The 22,689-nt window shown below is 40.3% G+C and overlaps 1 protein-coding gene across 1 annotated transcript in view; it reads right to left on the bottom strand.

Annotated features, from left to right (window-relative positions):
• LOC109920057 (solute carrier organic anion transporter family member 3A1-like) overlaps window positions 1-22,689 on the bottom strand; it is a 285,338-nt gene that overhangs the window by 258,274 nt on the left and 4,375 nt on the right. The window contains exon 2 of the mRNA XM_048595210.1: window positions 5,504-5,969. Coding sequence (XP_048451167.1) covers window positions 5,504-5,969 — 466 coding nt within the window. The remainder of the gene's footprint in view (window positions 1-5,503; window positions 5,970-22,689) is intronic.

Raw genomic sequence — 22,689 nt, 5'->3', positions numbered from 1 at the left:
ATGCTGCTTGGCCTGCTGTGTTCATCCAGCTCTACACCTTGGTATCTCAGATTCTCCAGCATCTGCAGTTCCTACTATCTCTGCCTCAAACTTGTAGTTCAGTTGGCTACATACTTATTCATACGTACCTCTAGCTCTCAAAGGCTCTAGATACAAGTCCTACTCTCCACTCTTGTGGACAAGAATAACAGGTGACACTCCAGCGTGTTACCAAGGGGGTGCTGTCCTGTCAGAGGTGTTGCCTTTTGAACGAGTCATTCAACAGAGACCCTATCTACCTTTCACAGGAAAAGGTCTCATTGATTTATGTTAAAGAAGAGCTGTGGATTTAGACCTGATGCCCTGGTGATTTTTTTTCCCTCAATCAACATCATACTAAACAGATTATCACAATGCTGTTTGTGAGCTATGCTGTGTGTAATTTCACAATTCAGGGCAAACTCCAACCTCTGGGCAATTGATGCCTTTTTTTCACTCTTGATGGATTCAAAGCCTCAAATTACCCATCTAACCTCATTGTGGGAGCACCATAAATACAAGGACAACATTAGTTGAAGCTGAGAATTTACTAGTATGTTCTTGGAGTAACAAGGGTTGGGCAATAAATGTGGCTTTACAAAAAGCAACTGTAACCCTGAAGAAGATTTTAAAATTAAGGACATGGTTTTGGTGTATGATGTATTAATTGGTCACAGATCTATATTTAAGGTGATTTTATTGCATAATCGTTCACATTACTTGTCCTAAGTCAAAAAATTCATTTTGTTTTTAATTAGCTGAAAATGATTTAGTCTTTAAACGTGGGGAAATAATTGTTTAAATTCTTTCATGGTATGTGGGTATTACTGAATAAGCCAGTACCTATTTCCCATCCCTAATTTCCCTAGAGAAAGTGATGGTTGAAGCCTTCTAAATTATTGCAGTCTATCTGGTGTAGATACACTCACAATATTGTTATGAAGGGTGTTCAAACATTTTGACCAAGTGATCATGAAAGAATGGGGATATAGATTCAAATCAGGCTGGCATGTGGCCTGGAAGGAAATGTTCTGGTGTTGGCATTCCTAGTGTCTGCTATAATTGTCCTACTAGGTGGTAGAGGTCGTGGGTTTGGCAGGTACAGTTGCAGGGGCCGTGATGAGTTTGTGAAGTGCATGTTGTAGATAGCGCACACACATTCAATCTTATCACATTCCTGATTTGTGTCTTGTAGATGGTGCACAGGCTTTGGGAAGTCAGGAGATGAGTTACTCAACTCAGAATTCTCAGACTCTAACCTGCTCTTGTATCTACACTATGTATATGACAGGTCCAGTTCAGCTTCAGGTGAATGGTAACAAAATTCAACGAGTGTAATGCCATTCAATGTCTAGGAAAAATGTTAGATTCTCTTATAATTAAACATTAACTATTTTAAGTAAAAATGCTACTTGCTTGTCATTTACTGGTGAAAATGTTTTCCATTTAAATCTTATGCGAGGTGATGATAACTTGTGATGGGGCAGACTGCAGCTTGCCACAATTTGCAATATCACTGACCTAAGTTTCAAAGACATAATGCGATGTGTTTCTTCTCGTTACATGGTCCACAAGTACTGTCCCTTTGAAACACTAGAAGTACTAGTCATTGAAAAGCATTTGTTCGCACTGATTTTGACCTCAATTGAGAAGAGTTTCATGCTGGTCACTTACAGATGATGCACAAAATTCATTTCAAAAGGCATGATTATTTCCACAAGAAAATTTGTCTTTCTCTGAAAAGCACTGCAATCAAAAAATGTGAACCACAGAATCATAAAATTTTACAGTACAGGAGGCCATTCAACCCATCATGTCTGTACCAGCTCCTGAGAGAACTACCCAGCTAGTCCCATTCTCCAGCCCTATCTCCATAGCCCTCTAAATTCATCACTTTTTAATATATATCCAGCTCTCTTTTGAAACATCAAATGGAATCCGCCTTCACCACTCTCCCAGGCAGAATATTCCTAATACTAACAATTCTCTGAGTCAAGAAGTTTCTCCTCATCTCATTCCTAGATCTCTTGCTGACAGTCTTGAAACTATGACTTTTACTGTCAAAATTCTACTTCTTAATGCAATTTTCTAGTACTGCAAGGCAATTTTGAATGTTCTTTCAGTAAATGTCCACAATTAACCATAAGTGCCTTCATTAGTAAAATATTTCTCTTTACAATCACCCATTAGCCACCTCCCCTAGGTTTCTTCCCTCACACACTCCACCCTTTCCTCACAATCTAGAACTAAGAATTTCACCAATACTTTGTTTTTAAAATTGAGGCCATCTGCTCAGCTACCTGTGCATTCTTTTTTCATAACACCAGTTCTTTCAAACCAAAACAAACCACGTTCTCTGCACAGATAAGCATCATTTCCTTCCTGAGATCTTTCAGCAGCTCTATTCTGTAGAACTGCTATTTAAATGAACACTTGGGAGTACAGTTTAAGATCTGATTAAAGGAGACTAGAAGTTGAAGCTTTTCATCTCACACTGATCAGAACTGGGACATAAGAGACAGACTTAGACACCTTGTTATACAACATGAGAAGAGAGTGCTGACTGGTTGGGCAATCATTGACATGGACATGCAGCAAGAACAGTTAATGGTCAAACTTAATTCTCAGGCCAGGAAGCTGGATTCTGATTGGTCAGAGCATTGCCATGACCATGCAGCAGAGGTTGGCTGTCTCAATTACCCGTTTTCCCTGTAAAAGATGTAATATTTGTGCATCTTTCTTTTGCCTACATAAAACAAGGAACCGAGTATTTATGTATGGAGTTTTAAGCAAAGGCAAATACATTACACTGTGGTCCCAACTGGTATCGGTTTCAGGTGGAACTCTTAGCACATTATTGATTATTTAATAAATTATTTCCAATAGCAGAGTCATATCTGAAGATGGATACACTTTTCTGATGCTTATAAGCACAGGCTGGTTGAGTATGAGCAGCATATTATCTGCCACGAATGGGACATGTTGTTTGATATCGTCTGCCAGCCTACATACCTGGCATCACACTGCCACTGAAACTCATATCATGTTATTAATTTGTGTGGTAAGGAAAGCATGTTTTTGGCTTAGCAACATCCTGATAGTGCAGAAAACTACTCTTGGATTTTCTGCAAAGTAGCAGTGGGAAACAGCTAGCTTCACCTGTTGTTCAAACTTTTGAGACACCTTCCCATTCCAGGGTAAACTGAGGTAGACTGGACACGATTCGGGGTCAAAAGTGGCGGACATGGGCACTTTTGTGAGTTTTTGAGATGTACAAGTGATGATTTGCCCTGTGTATTCATTATTAGGTCAGAGAATTTTGATATGCCCAATCTCATTCAGCTGAACAGATGACTAGGGCCTTTGGTAGAAAATAAGATTGAGTTTGTTGCGTGTGGGACTGGAGGAATCTCAGTTTGTACACTGACTGGCTAACATAGGCTTTCGGTAGATAGTAATTAAGAATAGATTTTTTGACTTTTCAACTAATGAGTCATGAGGTTATACATCACCAGGCAGGTTACCACTTCTGTGTAAGTCTAACAAGCACCTCTGCTGCTTGGTCTGAAGCATGGCTGCACAGTTATGGATAGTGGCAGGGCCTACAGTTATTTGGAACTCTCATTGAGCACAATGTTCCTGCTTTTGGAAATTATTTATTAAATCACCCAGACTGTGCCAAGAGTTACACCACAAACCAATTTAAGATGATCAGCCAGGTTCACATCGTGATACATTTGTGTGCGCTCAAAGCTACATACATAAATACTGTTTTATGTATATAAATAGAATTTGTAAAAACAAATGCACCTTTTCAGAAAAAGACGTCACTGAGCCAGCCAAACTCTGCTGCATTGCCATGACAATGCAGTGATGAATCAGCTATCGACCTACCTGGTCTGACAATTAAGATTGGCAGTTAACTGCTTTTGTTGCATCTCCATGTCAGTGATGGACCAACCAATCAGCACCATCCCTCTTGTTGGGAAAAGGGTGTCTCTTTTTCTCATGAGACAACAAGGTGCAGGGCTGGATGAACACAGCAGGCCAAGCAGCATCATAGGAGCAGAGAGGCTGACGTTTCGGGCCTAGACCCTTCATCAGAAAAGGGGGAGGGGAAGGGGGTTTTGAAATAAATAGGGAGAGAGTGGGAGGCGGATAGAAGAGGGATAGAGGAGAGGATAGGTGGAGAGGAAACAAACAGGTCGAAGAGGCGGGGATGGGGCCAGGAAAGGTGAGTGTAGGTAGGGAGTTAGGAAGGGGATAGGTCAGTCCAGGGAGGACGGACAGGTCAAGGGGGCGGGATGAGGTTGGTCGGTAGGAGATGGAGGTGCGGCTTGGGGTGGGAGGAGGGGATAGGTGGGAGGAAGAACAGGTTAGGGAGGCAGGGACGAGTTGGACTGGTTTTGGGATGCGGTGGGGGGAGGGGAGATTTTGAAACTTGTGAAATCCACATTGATACCATTGGGCTGCAGGGTTCCCAAGCGGAATATGAGTTGCTGTTCCTGCAACCTTCGGGTGGCATCGTTGTGGCACTGCAGGAGGCCCAGGATGGACATGTCGTCTGAGGAATGGGAGGGGGAGTTGAAATGGTTCGCGACTGGGAGGTGCAGTTGTTTATTGCGAACCGAGCGTAGGTGTTCTGCAAAGCGGTCCCCGAGTCTCCGCTTGGTTTCCCCGATGTAGAGGAAGCCACACCGGGTACAGCGGATGCAGTATACCACATTGGCAGATGTGCAGGTGAACATCTGCTTGATGTGGAAAGTCTTCTTGGGGCCTGGGATGGGGGTGAGGGAGGAGGTATGGGGGCAGGTGTAGCACTTCCTGCGGTTGCAGGGAAAAGTGCCGGGTGTGGTGGAGCTGGAGGGGAGTGTGGAGCGGACAAGGGAGTCACGGAGAGAGTTGTCCCTCCGGAAAGCAGATAAAGGTGGGGAGGGAAAGATGTCTTTGGTGGTGGGGTCGGATTGCAGATGGCGGAAGTGTCGGAGGATGATGCGTTGGTCTCTTTTTCTCATGTTTGTTTCTTATGTCCTAGTTCTGATGACTACAAGAGAGAATGCTTCAATTTCCAGTCTCCTTTCAGCCACTGCCATTTATTTGCTCGTGTAATCCTGTGATTTTAATGGGATTCAAAATAAGTAACAACTTTTCATTAGAATGTCTAAAATTTCCATCATAAAATAGTTCTTATTATGATGAAATCGGCAATTTTTCATTAGACCCATAGTCAGCACACTGAGTTCTGGACATCAATAAAAGTCTTACCCTTGAATAAATTCAGTCTGGATCTACTTAAGGGTATGTCAGCTGCATGATGTTTCTAACCACTATCCTTGCACAAGGCAGACAAATGACATATGAGCTGAGTTAAATGCAGCTATTGCCTTGACACATTAAATATGCACTGGAAATATCCAAGTATAAAGTAAGCTATTAAGAATACACGTTCTTCAGTGAGTTTGAGAATGACAAAGAAAGTACTTACCGATATAAAGTGATGAATCCCTCTTTCGTACATGGTCATCAATGTAGGAGACACCAAGAGGTTGAATTGGGGTTGCACCAGCCCCAATGATAACCTGAGCCACAATAACCAATACATACATCATGTTTGTTGTTTCTGTTTCTGCACAAGTCTTGAGATTTTTCTCCTTTGCTAATTGCTGTTCCTCCAACGAAAGGTTTGCCATGCAGGTGTCCTTCAACACTGAAGTATCCACCTGCTTGTATTGATATTGATGGCTTAGAAACTCTGGCAGTGCACAAAATAAAGAACCAATGGCCATTATGATGCCACCACACCCTATCAGGCGTGGTCGATGTCCTTTGCCACCAAAGTAGCTCACCAACAAAATTATCATGAGGTTTCCAATCTCAAAGCTGCTTGCAATTACTCCTAGTTCAGTGCTATGTAGATCAAAGCGCCTCTCCAGAGTTGTTAGAATACTGACCTGTAGAAAATATGAATAAAGAACTGTAAGAATTAAAAACTGAAAAGACAATTAAGCTAACAACTTGATTTAATGCTATTTATGGTGAGACTTGAATGCTTGTTAGCACAGACATGTTGCAGTACACACACATAATATATGTATTGTGTAAAGTATGTTGTATAAAAACATTTTTGCTGAAAATAGAATGAATGGTTAACACAGTGCCATTTTATTTGGGTATACAGTTCAGTCTTTTCTGTCTGTTATTTCTGATCATGACATTGACCATACACTGAATGTACCAATAATTGGTTATGGTATTATTAGAGAATATCTGGCATTTCCCTGCTGGTAGATTTTGATGTGAGATGGCAAGTAAAATCCAGCTGAAGGTATTCCCACTGCCTACTCACCCACACTGATCTGTCTGAAATGTAATGGGGAATGGAGTGCGTGGGAGAAGTCAGGTGGCCCACCCTGCCTTGCAATTATTGAGCCTGTTAATTCATCAATTAATGGCCAGGTAATGGTCTAATCCCACAACTGTCATTATTTTATCAATGGAACACACAGGCAAACATTGAAAATATCATAGAATGCCTTACAAGCTTTGCAGTAATTCAATTTAAAACAGCATTGATGAATACAAGAATATAAGCTTAAAGAACAGCAGATTAAATGCATCATGGAAATGATACAGGTCAAAATTGTTTCACAGTTAAAATAACTAATAAGCACATTGAGAAGAAACAAAAAGTGACATAACACATCCTCAAAGATTGCAGGTCAGAGATGGACCACATAGAGGACAAGATTGGATTTCCTGGAAAAGGCTTTTTCCTAAGATATGGAATGGCTTCAAAGTTCAACACTGTGTCTGAAGTTCATCAAGTTAATCCAGCAGCGTGTTCAGTGATCTGACTGTGGATGGTATTATTAATTGCCAAAATACTAAAAGACAGCACAGATATTTTTGAAGATGTTACATCAATAATAACTTCAATTTGAGAACGATGTGAATTCTTGAATGACCAGCTTTCAAAGGAATCCAAAGAGAACGTCATCAATCACGTCCAAGATCAGTGGAAAATTGTGGCTATGGGGTTCACATAAAAACTAATAGGAGATAGAATTATTGTTGGAACTATTGATGAAGTTTGTCAGGTTTATTACAGTCCAAAGAAAACTTAACTTTGCGTAAATCTTTTCAGATCATGCTGGAAGCAAAACCCAAACGATTCACAGGCTGATTCTGAGAGGAGAAGATCATTCCTAGCTCAGGAGAACAACAAAGTTTATTCACTTTGTAAAGTATGTACACTTCAAACCAAAACAGAAAAGAAGCCAAACACCAGATACTAAGAACCTGTATCAGTACAATGGGACAACAATGCCTCACAAGCACAGGTAATATCTAGTATGGCAAAAGAATGACATATTTGCAAAGCTGTAGGTCACTTCCAGGAGACATGCAGAATGAAGACAAAGTTTCAGAATGGCAGAAACGCTGGTGATCAGACGTGCAAAAAGGTCAAGACACCTATCATCATTGATAAAGATACCCACATTAGATTAGGTATGTCTATTTGAAGGTATTCTCTGAAGAACCTGCACATCTAGATGAACCAGAAGACATAGAACCTATCTATATCAATTGACATTCAATTAATTTTAAGTTTGTTACATGAGCAACTGTTACTGGCCTATCAGACCAGTTACCATGGCTGAAGAAGCATAATTATTACCTAGAGATGAGACTATATGCAACAAGTGTAATAACGGCATAGAAATGATACAGGTTACATCAAAAAGCAATGCATAGAAGAGAAGTGAAAACGTACATATTGTTCCTAATCAAAAATCTTCACTTCAGAGTCTGCACGCATGTCATTAGTAACCTCATCACCGTGATGTGGTAGAGATCAATCATCTCCCAGAGAAGAACTGGTCCATGAACAAACCATTGTTGAAGATCTATTTAAGGGACAACCAGGAAAAGACTTAATTGGGTTTCTTAGACTCATGGTAGAACCGAAATAGATGAAAGAATTCATTGAGATTACTTATGTTGAAACCAGACTGATAGAAATGTTCAATCCTCTGTCTTCTAAACTGAAAGGTTAATGTCAGTATCAGAGAAACTTCTGAGTGAGCAGCCATCTTGCAGTAATATGATTGAAGTCTGGAAAATTCTACTTCACTAATCAATCAACAACAAAGGGTAACAGAAGATAGCCACTTGATCAATAAATTGAGGGAGTTGGGTTCTATTCAACTCCATGCAAACCAGACCAATGCCTTCAGATACAAGATATGGTCAAACAGAAGAAACGTCTGCAAGAAAGGAAGTTGGCATAACAATGCTCTATCACATTGTCCATAATATTGACACATGGTCAACAGAGCATCCATCTTCTATGATGGGCATTCAAGAGTTTAAAGGTTCCCCAGATAATATTATGGGATAACTATCTGAGCAAGCAGAGAAGATTTAATCTGGGAAGGCAATTCAAGAGATTAATGATTCTTCAGATAAGGAAATTGGCCTATAATAGTCTACAAGGAACAACATTCTCTGCAGGGAATATCAAAGAGATGAAAGATCCTTGGAAAACCAACAAAACAGAAAAGAATATGTCCTGGGAAATTTTTTGAAATACCCAGACCACCTGCATTTGTGAAATCAGAGACCTGGGGGAGATGAAGTAGCAGTAAAAGTAATATAGTAATATACATGTGTAATTCACAATGACATAGTTATGGGGAAAAAGTAGTAAAAAATAACAATGAAAAATGTTAAAAAAAATACAAGCAGCAATAAATTACTATTATTAATAATATTATTAACGGGAGATGTTACATAACATAATGGTTCTGAAAGAATTGATATTGAAGTTTTGTTAACTCCGCTCTATTTGTTGATATCGCACAGTTTTGACATGGAGATAACGACTTCAACATTAGGCTTCATAGGAACAAGATGTATTCTGTAACTCTTCCAACAGTCTTTAGTAACTATACCTGACTAGCAAGATAAACTACCTATCAAACAAAATGCCATCTTGTTAACTAAAACAAGAGGTCTTCTGTTCAGACTCATCAGAACTCGCTCCTCTATCACTGATAATGAAACAAGTCCTAGACGTAGCATAGTCAAAGGAGGATATGTGCCAGCAAACTACCTCGACCAACATTTACCCTGAGATAACACGGTGTAGAGCTGGATGAACACAGCAGGCCAAGCAGCATCACAGGAGCAGGAAGGCTGACGTTTCGGGCCTGGACCCTTCACCTTTACCCTGCGCCACTTATCAGTTGTGGTGACAGATAACAGCATAGCAATCATGCTAGAACAGTGGCAGTTTTACACCTCCTTTATTGGGCCTTTCAGCCCATCAGATACAGCCCCTACAAGGTTACCCCCAGCCCCCCTTTTATCATATTCTCAGTTACCAGTTATTGTTATCAATCAGCCAACCCTACGATAAGCTGTATATTACAGAACCTGTTGAAGGTGGCGAACTCTGTACAATAGAATAATTGCCCTGGCTCTTGCCTTTCTGCTCACCCTGATGTGCTGAACTGCCTCACATGTTACAGTGTATGGGGAGGCCCGAAGCAGAAACTGCATCTCTTCTCTTTTTCTCCATCGAGTTCATTGTAAAAAAATCACATACTACTGACCAAATACAAAACTATTCTTTTACAGACAGCATTCTACACAGGCAAAAGGAAATGGGCTCATTCATTTGCATCACTTGGAACAAATACAAATGTAACTACAATGATTAAAATTAAGTTTAAGATTAAATTAAAATGATATCCTGAATGAGAATAAGTAAATTCAGGTTCATATGAACATAAACAATATCATTTTATTACAGACAGTGATTCTGAATCAGGAGCTAGAAAAGCAGCATCTGCCTCTTTTGGTATCCTGGGAATTAACTATAGGGTTGAGGTTACATTGAAAGTAGGTTACATTGTTTGGATGACTCCCTCCTCAGTCACTCTTACCCTTCCACATAATGAAATTTCAGTGACGTCAGTCATCTTTTATGACATAATATTTCAATTCTGATACCATTGTGTAAAGCCCTGTGTAGAATCATAAAGTCATACAGCATGGAAACAGACTCTTCAATCCAACTCATCCATGCCGACCAGGTTTCCCAAACTAAACTAGTCCCATTTGCCTGCATTTGGCCCAAATCCTTCTAAACCTTTCCTATTCATCTACCTGTCCAAATGTCTTTTAAGTGTTATAACTGCAGAATAGAATAGAATAGTTATTTATTGTCACTTGTATGTTTTACAAAAAAACAGTGAAAAGTGTTTAAGTCGCCATACCACAGCGCCTATATTAAAAACTGAAGGCATGGATAAGAAAAATATTTTTTTAAAAATTAAGATAAAGTCCATCTAAGTTCAATTCCCAGGCTCCTGGGTTCAGGAAAACACAGTATCGCTGCAAGACCGCCGTGGCAGCCCACTGGAATACCAGGCCACAAGACTCCATAAAAGCCGCCCCAAGGACCATCTCATCACCAATCCCTGGAAGGAAGACATCACAAAAGCCGCCCAATGGATCATGGGGCTGCCAGATGCCAAGCTGAAACCACCTCAACGCCAAAGCCACCGCCATCTTCCGCCAATGTAGCAGCCAATGCCAGTTGTCCAGTCCTGCTCTGGACTTACCAACCACCTTGCTGCCATCCTCCAGGTCCCGCTCCAGGCTCACCAGCTGCCTGCACCTAACACTTCCTCTGGCAGTTCATTCCATACATGAACCAGCCCCTGTGTGAAAGGTTGCCCTTCGAGCCTTTTAAATCTTTCTCCTCTCACCTCAAACCTATGCTTCCTAGTTTTGAACTCCCATAGCCTAGGGAAAAGATCTTATCTGTTCACCTTATCTATCCCCTCATGATTTCTCAACCTCTATAAGGTCATCCCTCAACCTCCAGTGAAAAAAGCCCCAACCTATGCAGTGTATCCTTATAACTCAAACCCTCTAATCCCTGCAACATCTGGGTAAATCTTTTCTGAACCCTGTCCAATTTAATAATATCCTTCCTATAGCAATGTATTATTTTTGTGCTTTTTAAAATTGTGGACTGAAATGAGGATGTACTGTTTGAAACCTGTGTTTTCCTAGGATTGCTGCTTGGTTTGAAAGCAGTAATTTGTAATCATTGTGAACATGTACGTATAGCTTTGAGCTATAGAAGTGTTTGCAGATGAACTGGAGCCAAAGTGTTACTTGCAGATGGAGCTTTGATCCACCAGCTCAGGAACTGTCTCTCTCTCTCTGTTTTCTGCAGTCAAAATGACTTTAAACATGAAGAAATCCAGGTTATCTTTCTTTCAGCAGTTGTTATAAGCTATAATTTTTATTTGACAACTCAGAGACCTTTGCAAAAAAGGAAGTAGGAGAGGAAATCTCATTAGTAAGAAACAACTCAGCAGATCTTGTGAACAAAGGCTACTGAACTACTTTTCTAGTTTCCCTCTGTCCATCTGCTTTTCCTTATCTACATCCACTGTCTATGTGTGTGAAAGGGAGAGTTTATAAAGGGATCAAGTTTTAATTAGAGTTATATCCCAATGGTTTATAAGTGTTTACCTGTAGCTAGAGTCTAATTACTTGTAAGAAATAGTAATTCCAGAGACCTGGTCCATGCTTTCTATTAACCTCAGTCTGAAACTCAGGTAACTGGGGAATCATTGTGTATATTTTAAAATCTTTAACTTTATGATGATCCTGGAAACAGTGGGGCTTGCTTTTTAGTGTTGTCAGTGAATTGTGAAAGTTGCAAACTTCCCTTATTTAGAAAATGCTTTTGATCACAGCATAACTCAGATCTGATCAAAGTTTGTATTCTATCAAATTCTCCAACTCCACTTTGTTTCTCCTCAAGAGATCATTCAATGCTGCTAAGCAAGTCATGTCACAGAAACACCACTTCTAAATGATTCTAATAATTTTTGGTAATGTCAAAATATTCAAAGAAATACCACAACACTGATGACTCCAGTCACAGTATAGCAAGATGCTGGAGATATGATGCAGGTCAGTTAGTGAAAAGAAGTTGCTGTAGATGAGATCCTGGGTATTCTAATGAAAGATCCAACACTGGAATTTTTTTTATTTCTGCATCTCACTGGCCTATTGTGTATTATCAGTATTTTCTATTCTACTTTAATATTTCCAATGTTGGTGTCTTTCCTTACTAGGATAGAGTATACAAAACAACCTCCCCCCTCCGGTGATCAAAATGCCCTCAACCGCATCTCTTGAATTTCCCACACTTCTACTCTCGCATCCCCTCCCCCCAACAAAAATAAAGACAGAATCCCCCTTGTACTCACATATCACCTCACCAACCGCTGCATCCAGCCTATCATTTTCCACCACTTCTGCCACTTACAATCCGACTCCATAACCAAAGAGATATTTCCCTCCTCATGTATATCTACCTTTCGCAGGGACTGGTCACTCTGCGACTCCTTCATCCACTCCACACTCCCCACTATCTCCACCACATTGCAGGAAGTGCTACACCTGCCCCTACACCTCCCCCCTCACCTCCATCCAAGGCCCAAAGCAAACTTTCCATCTCTGACAGGGGTTCACCTGTACATCCTCCAATCTGATCTACTGTATCCATTGCTCCCGATGTGGCCTCTTCTACATCCGTGAGACCAAACATAGACTCGGGGACCGTTACATAGAGCATCTGTGCTCTGTACACCATAATCGACAACACCTTCTGGTCGCTAGCCATTTTAACTCCCCCTCCCACTCCCTCGATGACACATCCATCCTGGGTCTCCTCCAATGCCACACAAACTGGAGGGGTAGCAGCTCATATTCTGCCTCGGGAGCCTACAGCCTAATGGCCTGACATAGAATTCACCAGTTTTAAAATCTCTGCACCCCTGGCCTCATCCCATGTCCAAACCTCCCTCTCATCCCCGCCTCCTTGACCTGACACAACCGGTCCATCTTTTTCCCCAACCATCTGCCCCACCCTTCTCACTGGCCAATCCTTACTTCGCCCCTACACCTGCATCCACCTATCACCATCCCACCTTCCCTGCCCCAGCCCCACCCCTTCTCCCTCTCACCTCCTTGACCTGACACAACCCGTCTATCTTCTTTCCCACCTATCCATCCCACCCTTCCCACTGACCAATCACCACCACCTCCTGCCTGTATCCACCTATCACCATCCCACCTACCTTTCCCCACCCCACCCCTCCACCCTCTATTTATTTCCCAGCTCCCTTCCCCCTCCCCAGTTCTGAAGAAGGGTCCTGATCCGAAACGTCGACTTTCCTGCTCCTCTGATGCTGCCTGGCCTGCTGTGTTCCTCCGGCTCCACACTGTGTTGTTTCTGGTGTGAAATCACATTTTCAGGAAGGATGGTTCTGACAATCAGCCCACAATGCTTTTGTCCCATTTCTGACCTGTATTTCCTGTAATTGAAATTTACTTGCTGAGGTGAATAATTACTCTTAATATTTCATTGGTTTAAAACTGAACTTAAGAAAGCATTTTCAGTTTTAGTATCTTAAGCTCAGAAAATTTGCCCAAGCTGTTTTATATTGTCAGTTTGTTTCCAATGTTACCACCAGAAATATAATTTTAGTTTCCACTGACATTCTCCAGAAGCATAATAAATGTCAATATAATCTCAAAATACAATTAGGTTCCTATCAATATCATATAATAATGTTATAAAATATCTTGTATACTTCCCTAGGATATTTGTTTACCGTTGTGATTCTTCCCTTCTTATTCTACATTGACAATGCTAATTGCATTTTCAGTTCTGAACTGGTTTTATCTACCTAAATTACATCAGATAAAAATGTTTGACTAGATGTTTATTTCGTCTTTGCCAATTCAGCATGCCCATTCATCAAATCAACTAGCTCATCTACCACTGCTAACTGAAATATGATGCATCCTTTCTCTCCATAACAAGCATGGGAGTAAAACATCTGTGTGGCCTGTACTATGTCAGGAACGTAGCCATATATATGTATGTATAAAGATAAGAACCACAGTCTGAAATAAATAATATTCTGATGTTCAGACAGGAATTTAACATTTCGTTTTTTTTCCCTCAATTTGCCTGATAATAATCCATCAATATACATATTCATGTTTCAGAGATGGTAATGACAAATCACTTGAGTTGCACAGTTTTATAGTTTTCACTATTGTGATATTAACTCAGTTCCCTGACGCTTTGTAAGAGGGCAGAGTGTATAATACACAACATGCTAAATAATGTGGATGTTGTTGAGATACCAGCACTCTATAGATCACTATCAAGGAGGTAATGACAGTCTGATAAATAGGTGATTCATTAGCTCTTGCTTAAAAAAGAACAACGAGAATGGTTTTGTTGCAGGGGATAAAATTAATTATGCTTTAAGTTTCATCCATAAAAAAAATTTTGTTGTTTAATCTAAGCCCAATATTAGTTTTAGTGACTGATTTAGCTATTGACCTGTCTTGTTTATCTCCACTAAGTGAAACTAAGGCACTTAATGGAATGCAAAATTTTATGCATGGTTTAATTTAGGGCATACATCATGACACTACACCTGCAGAGAGCGTACGTCCAGTCACAGTGTCTGTATTAATGACATAGCCCATATACCTTAACATACCACATTCTACATCCTATGCTTAATTTCAATAATCCATCATCCCCAGACCCAGAGCTGCACAATGGCTTCCCCAGCACCTTCCACCAAACATGCTGCATCCACTGGGGTAGCAGTGCAACAAGCAGCATGCAGGCAAAAGCAGGCACGAAAGAAATAGAAAATATGGAATAGTTCAGTTTTGCTCTTAATATTGGAAATTATGTTAAATTGACATGGAATATTTTTGGAGACTTGTCCTTGTTTTGACAAGCACACTGTGATGGACCATATCAGAGAGATGGAAAGGTGGCAGCTAATTCTGTCTCCACAGCTGTCATCAAAACACAAACACAAATGGATATTTGAAAATGACAGTTGGTCATATAGATAATACAATTTGCTACTAAGAATGAAAGACACACCAGCTACTCACTTAAGTACAGGGAAATTCACTTAAATGTTTTACTTAACCACAAGGTTGAAAGGTGGCCTTATAGAGGTTTATAAAATCATGAGGGCTATAGATAAGGTGATTGGAAAGGTCTTTTCCCTAGCATAGGGGAGTTCAAACTAGACGGCATAATTTTAAAGTGAGAGGAGAAAGATTTAAAATAGACCTAAGGGGCAACGTTTTCATACAGAGGGTTTTATAGTTTTATGTGTGGAACGAACTGCCAGAGGAAGTAGCAGATGCAGGTACAGTTGCAACATTTAACAGATATTTGAACAGGTATATGATTAGGAAAGGTTTAGAGGGATATGGGGCAAGTGCATGCAAATAGTATTAGTTTAGGTTGGGAAACCTGGTTGGTATGGACGAATTGGGCCGAAGGTTCTGTTTCTGTGCTGTACAACTCTATGACTCTGTGGAGCAGCAGTGAACTGAAGCTTAATTAATTTCTCACATAGTAATGCTTCCTCACTTTCTCCTCCTCTTGCTCCAGGGATGTCCACCAAAAAGCTGCTGACAAGGGGTACGCCTTCATGAGAGCTAGGTCATTTAGCACACTTCACACCACCATGAATGCAGGGACATAATCCTGTAAAGGTCCTTCTCCAAACAGTCCACATTACGGGGCCATTGTTCTGGAATTCTAGTAGTTGATGTTTGGTGGCAGCAAGGTTTCCACCAAACAGACGATATCCACATATGTTCAGAGGGAGTCAGGAGCCATGAATTAGCAGGTAGTCCTTGTCACATGAAGTTCAGGGAGAGATGCAAACCACTGCATGCCAAGGGAATGCTACCCTTGGAGCCACTCCAAACAGGTGAAAGCTCTCTGGGAATTCTGCTAATCTGTCAAGATCACTCGTCCTGCTTCTCTCTGCTTAAAAATGCAGGCCATGAAAACCCCTCTTGTGGCACATAGGCCCTATACAATAATGCATTGTGTGAGATGTTAATAGTCTGGAAGGATTTACTGGAATAGAAATGGAGGGTCACAGTGCTGTTCATTGGGACTGCAACACCAACTTTGTCCTGCAGTATGGTTGTAGGTCAGCATGGAGGAGGTGGCATTGTTTAGTGAGCATTTCCTGGTGAACTGTTGCCTCAGATGCTGTTGTTGTCTGACTTAGCAGTTGGAGTAGTGCTGCCTGTAGACCCAGGTGGATAGAATCTTCAGTTGAGGGCTCTTATTCTACTTTATCCAGCTGTCCTTTTAAGCTGATTGTGCTCCATATCTCTATTGTGCTGAGGGGTTGCAATTATAGCCTTCATTAGCGAAAGCTGGTTTTCTACCTTCAAACTCCACTGAACTCCTGGGAAAAGTCCAACACCATGCCCTTGTCACACCAAAAAATTTTCAGAGTTCCTCCAACAACAGAGGACAGAGTACGTCCAGAAGCAAGTCAAAAGCAACTTTCCCGAATTTCTCATGGTGGTTCTTTTGAACAGTGCTAGTAAATGGGGAGGTCCCTCACACAGCTGAGCATATTTTCAGCTGTTAGTCTTTAAGAGAAGCTGTTAACAGGATCTGCAACATCTAAATTAAGAGTCACTGCCAAATCAGTGTTAGATGCTGAGTAAAATTACAATCTATTTACTCCGCATGCTTGTAACACATGCACAACACACGCATGGATGTGTCTTTACCATCATGATGCTTCATGGCAATGCCAAAGGGGGAGACCAGAAACATTCCAGAAATCAATTCCAGGACTCCATTTCCTGTTGTACCAACACTAGTAGAGCTACCACGGTCACTTTTGCAACTCAAATATTCAGATGAATGAAGTAATACTGAAATGTACTATTAAAAAACACAGATCAAAGGACACACCAGCATTGATCCTAGCAGGTGTGTGTGCTTTGATGTAGACTGAACTGATGTTATTTAAAATAACAAAAAAGAGGAAAAGGCTCAGATGTATCTGCACCTGTGAATTCACAGAAGCCCAGCAAATGAATGGTACAAGAGTTTCATGCATTTCATTAAAGTTTCCCTCTGTTATTCTTAGTGGCGATCCATATTGCACATTGTATTTTCAGGGATCTAGTTCTTATCCCATCAGCATCTTCATTTGTCTATGCAAACAAGTTTTTCATTGAGTGCTTGCTAATTACAAACAGGAGGTAGATTTATATCTTTATTTTCTGTACAATTAACATTACCTGAACAGAGTACAGAGAGGATAATTGGGCAGGAAGACCTGCATATCTACAATTGAAAGCTCTTCAATGGGTGTGTGCTTGAGCTAACCTGCACAATAACATTTCAGTCTATGCTCAGATAGTAAAAACAAATATCTCCCCACATCATTGTCTTCTTTTGTTTTTACACATGAATGTCACAGTATATGCAGCAACTTACACCAAAGCCCAACTTCCATTCCTTAGTTCTTATCATTCATTTGAATATTTTTGGTGTCCTTTTGTCTTGTCTGAATATCTTTGTATAATCAGCAAATGGCTGTCATATTGTACAAGACAGTACAGATAGGGAGGGAACCCAGGCTGTGAATTAATGATCCTTGACATGGCTATTTCCATTTACCCATATTCTACTTCCAATGTTCAAGCTAGATTTGATTCTAATTATCTAATATTGCATTAATTTCACAATCATTTGTCTTCTTTAATACGTGGGATTTACATGTAGGTCTTCATCAAATATGTTAAAATAAAGTCCACCTCTATAGTAAACTAGCTGAGTTTTCACTGCTTAGAATGTTTGATTAATGTTAGCATATCAGATTTACACTTTTTCTTTTTGAATTTTAGGGTATCTTCCCATAGAAAGGTACAACGGCATATTTGTGGAATCTACACTTTCTTTTTAAAGCATAATGCAAGTTATTTTCTTTTTAGCTAAATTCATGAGCTCCAAGTGATAAGAACATTTAAAATCCATAAATGGATGAAGAAAACAGAAGCCGAATTCTAACCATCCTCAGTTTTTGGTCAGAGGTTTGATCTGCAGGTTTCACATACTATCAGAACGTTAAATAATGACTCCATTCAGTTTTTTAGAAACTATCTTGCCCCATCCTTGCCCTTCTTTAAGCCAAGTCTCCTTTATAATGATATCATACTGTCATCCATCTATCTGTGCCGTCAGCTCATTGGCTGTATTCAATATACCCCTAGTACTTACATATTAAACTTCTAATAATGCCAAATTCCAGTGCTGTATGCTCCTTAACCTCTGCTTCCTCTGTCTTTTAGAGTCACTTGCTCAATTTCTGACTCCTATTCCTTGCTCTGAATTTGTTTTCAAGCTCCCACTCTCCTGCCGATCTTGTTTAAAGTCTCCCTAAAAGCACTAGCAAATCTCCTATCAAAGATACTTATCTTAGTCTCATCTGGGTGCAGATAATCCAGCTTGTATAAGTCACACCTTCCCCAGAACTGGTCCCAATTCACCTGAAACCTGATGCCCACCCTCCTAGGAGCGGCATGGTGGCTAAGTGCTTAGCACTGCTGCCTCACAGCACCAGAGACCCGGGCTTGACTCCAGCCCCAGGCGACTGTCTGTGCAGAGTTTGCATATTCTCCCCATGTCTGTGTGGGTTTCCTCCAGGTGCTCCGGTTTTCACCCACAGTACAAAGATGTGCAGGTAAGGTGGATTGATCATGTTAAATTGTCTATAATGTCCAGGGATGTGCAGACTAGGTAGATTAGCCATGGGGAAATGTGGGGTTAGAGCAATAGGGTAGGGGTTGGGTATGGATGGGATGCTCTTCAGAGGTTTGTTGTGGACTCGATTGGCTGAATGGCCTGCTTCCACACTGTAGGGGTTCTATGATCTATATCAGCTTTGCAGCAAGTGCTCAATCACTCAGCTTTCCTTTTTGTATGCTCACGTGGGACTGGGAGTAAGATTGAGACTATTGAGAGTTCCTGCCTTCAAACCTCCTACCTAGCTCCTTTAAATCTGCTTTCAGGATCTCATCCTCAGTCGTACCTAAGTAATTGGTATCAAAGTGGACCATGACCTCTGGGTGATCACCCTTCCCCAGAAGAAGGTCATTTATAGGCTCTGTAAGGTCCTTTATCCTGACTGTTCTGGGCTCACGTTTGACAACCATTGGAACATCTATAATATCTCCCAACTATGGAATGTCCTACCACCATTGATCTTCCTTTCTTCTTCCTCCCAGCCTCTGCAGCTGAGCCACTTCTGGTGCCACCAACTTATCCTTGGCTGCACACCCATGAGGAACTATCACTCCCACCAGGATCCAAAATGGGATATCGATTAGCACGCAAAGTACACTCTGGGAACTCCTGCAATACTACTATGATTTCCTTAGACAACCTGGTGTTCATCAGTTGTCTCTCTGCCACTAATTTGCAATGTCACTGCCTTGATAAATGTATTATCCACATAGTAGATGCTTAACAGAAACTACAGTCACCATTCAAGTTCTGAAACTTGGATCTCAAGCTCATGCAGCCATTGGTATATCCTGCTGATGTATTGGACACATGGTGTGTCTCTGACTTACTGAAGGATAAGCACTCCACTTGGCTAAGCTTATCAGCCATCAGTAACTTCAAAACTATTTATTACAATTTGAAGAATGGAATAATTTGCCTGTACTCACCAGCCAGCTCCTTCCCCTGTACTGAAGTTAAAGCCATCTACAGGGAACTAGTAGAATAAAGGAGCACTTCTTATCCACACCAGCCACCCTACCCACTGAATTCCCTCCAACTCACTAAAATCCAACATTACAGGCTGTAAAAATAAAACATCTCTCAGTGCAAACAAAGCAGCACTGAGGAAAGCTTGTATCTAAGCTTCTTGAAAACAATTGACTCAAGGTTCAAAAAAACAGTGTAAGCCAGTCACTACCTAACTAAATACAGCTTCTCGCAGAGATTTTTTAACCCTCATATAAAACTGAAATAAAACTTAACTCCTCTTATGCTTAAAGAGTAACTTTTCATTAATTGTTAAAGAAAAATACTTGACTTCAGATAAAAATTACCCCTTAAGACTTTCACTCACCAGTTCCCAGTGCAGACCCATAGGTGTAAGTGCCACTTTGTATCTCTTTCTTTCTCCTTCTCTCTACATTCAATGCACAAAATTAAGCAGCCCCCAGTTACTTCTCCCTCTTACAAATGAGATGTCAAATGCAAGTATTAATTCTCAGAGATGTTACTCCATGGAAACTGCATAGTAAATTTTCTAAATTGCTTTATGTAGCTCCTGCAAAATTTTATTTCCAACAATCCACTCTGAGAATGGTGTTATCAAGAATGTTTGAAAGATTAGCATACAATAGACTTGTTAAATAAAACTGACATCCACAGGAATGAAAAGGCAGTGTCTACAACAATAAGAACATGGCTAAGGGACAACGCAGAGTGGTGGTGAGCAATTACCTTGCAGACTGAAGGACAATGTTTTATGTGTGAGTTCCTTCAAGTCTGAAATGGTTGGTGTGGATTAGGATATTCACCATTCTGGTCTAACTACAAGAGTTTTGTTGAGTAAACAACATGAAGTTTATTGCATTACTGCAGCTTCTGACAGATTATATGAATATGAGCTATTTTACTACTGGCAGCATACTAACCCTAGGTCTATCTCCCACTTTACTGTGACCAAGTCTCCATGACATTATCATAACTGGTGTGGCTTACTGTACTCAATCACGTATTAACCTTTCCAGACTCATAAACCAACCCAACTTACAGAGGTAGATGAAGTGGGGGGGACTGTTCATTTTGAAATATTTGTGAATGACCTGCACTCGAGTACGGCAAGCATTACTTCAAGTACTGAGATGACATGAAAACTAGAAATGCAATAAACATCAAGTAACAGACATCAAGAGGACAAACAGTCTGATGAAATAAGCAGATGTATGGCAGATGAATCTTAATGGAGAGACGTGTGAAGTGATTAATTTTGTTCAGAAGAATATAAATTGCCTGGTACAATTTTAAAATGGGTGCAAGAACAGGCATATCTGATGGTGAATGCAGACAAGTCTTTTTCAAATGGCAAGACAAGAAGGCATTTAAAAAGGCAGATCCTCGGATGTATAGAGACAAAGAGTCAAAAAAAAGCAAGGACATTATTCTAAGTTGTTAGAAACACTGGCTGGGCTCCAGTTGTAGTATTGAGGCCACCTCCAGGTGCAGCAATTCAGGAAGAATGCCAAAGCTTCAGAGAGAGAGCCTAAAATTTACTAAAATGCTATTAAGGATGAAGGTCTTCAATAATTTGAAGACACCATGAAAATTAGAGTTGGGGACAGTTAAGGGGAGATTGGATAGAGTTTTGTGCTCAAAATCATAATTTATTTTGTTTGAGTAAATAAGGAGGAACTGCTTCCAGCAACAGAAGGACCAGCAAAGAGGATACAAATTTATGATAATTGGTAAAAGAACAAGACGCAAAAGAAAAAAAACATTGATATAGAAAGTTGTAATCATCTGAAATGCACTGCCTGAAAGGCAGCACATTCAGAAAGAACTTTCAAAAAGTAGTTGGATAAATACTTGAAGTGAAAATATTTACAGAGCTACAGGATAAGAGCAAGATCGTGCGACTGACTGGATAGCTCAGCCAAAGGGCTAGTAGAATAATGATGGTCCCAATAGCCTCCTTATGTGTTGTGTCATTTAGTAATTCTAAATTATACTTAATAGTAGAGGCAAAGGCAGGTTGAGTCCTCTCCAGGAGCCAAAACCTTTATTTTTAAAATGTAACGATGAAAGGTGTATCATTTTCAGAATTTGGATTTCAACATAGAGGCGGATGAATGTTGATTACTTCTGCAAAGAATTTTCTTTTATTAAAAAATACAAGGGCATGCTCCTTTCTGAACAATGACCTAAATCCAGCACTCATTAAAGCAGGTGACTACAGGCCTCTCTGGTGTTATTGGCAAGATGTTGAACTGTTCTTACATTTAAGGTAAAATTTTTGGTCATTAGCTTTATTTTCAGTTCAGAAGACATCAGGGTTGATTTTAGAAGCAAGTTTAGTTTCTTTCCGAGAAGGAGTTCTGGGATGGTTAAGGGAAAATATCACCTTAACATAAGGGCTTGGTTTGTGAAATTTCTAAATCAGGAAAGTGTGGGTAGATATCTGCAGGTTATGCGAACTCAGAAAGTTTAGGCTTCTCGGATTTATGAAAAAGCTCACACAGATTTAGAAGGGATTCATTGAATTGCCCATAGTCCATGGCAAAGAAAGTGTAAGGAGTCAGTTAACTAGGAATTCTAAAGAGTTGAGATTGGCGTTTAATTCTTTAGACTTCAATCTCTTTAATAGAGAGTGTGGGGAAATAGGTTGAAGCTTTGTTTTGCTGCTTTTTTTTAATCTTGCTAACTGTCTTCTATATTTAGATAACTTGATTTGTATTTTGCTTCTGTTTAGTTATTAAAGAAAATCTCCAGCCTCGTGTGAATATATTTCAATTATGAACCAGCACATTAACAAACTAAACAAAAAAATGATCGACCAAGCCAGATATCATTCTGGGATCTGACTTAAAGGTGCAGGGCTGGATGAACACAGCAGGCCAAGTAGCATCATAGGAGCAGAGAGGCTGACGTTTTGGGCCTAGACCCTTCATCAGAAAAGGTTTATCCCATCAGAAAAGGGG

Source organism: Rhincodon typus, chromosome 3 (assembly GCF_021869965.1).
Source record: "Rhincodon typus isolate 14 chromosome 3, sRhiTyp1.1, whole genome shotgun sequence".
In the NCBI taxonomy this organism is placed as follows: domain Eukaryota; kingdom Metazoa; phylum Chordata; class Chondrichthyes; order Orectolobiformes; family Rhincodontidae; genus Rhincodon; species Rhincodon typus.
The sequence above is the reverse complement of the archived record's forward strand: the minus strand, read 5'-3'. Positions and strand labels throughout refer to the sequence as shown.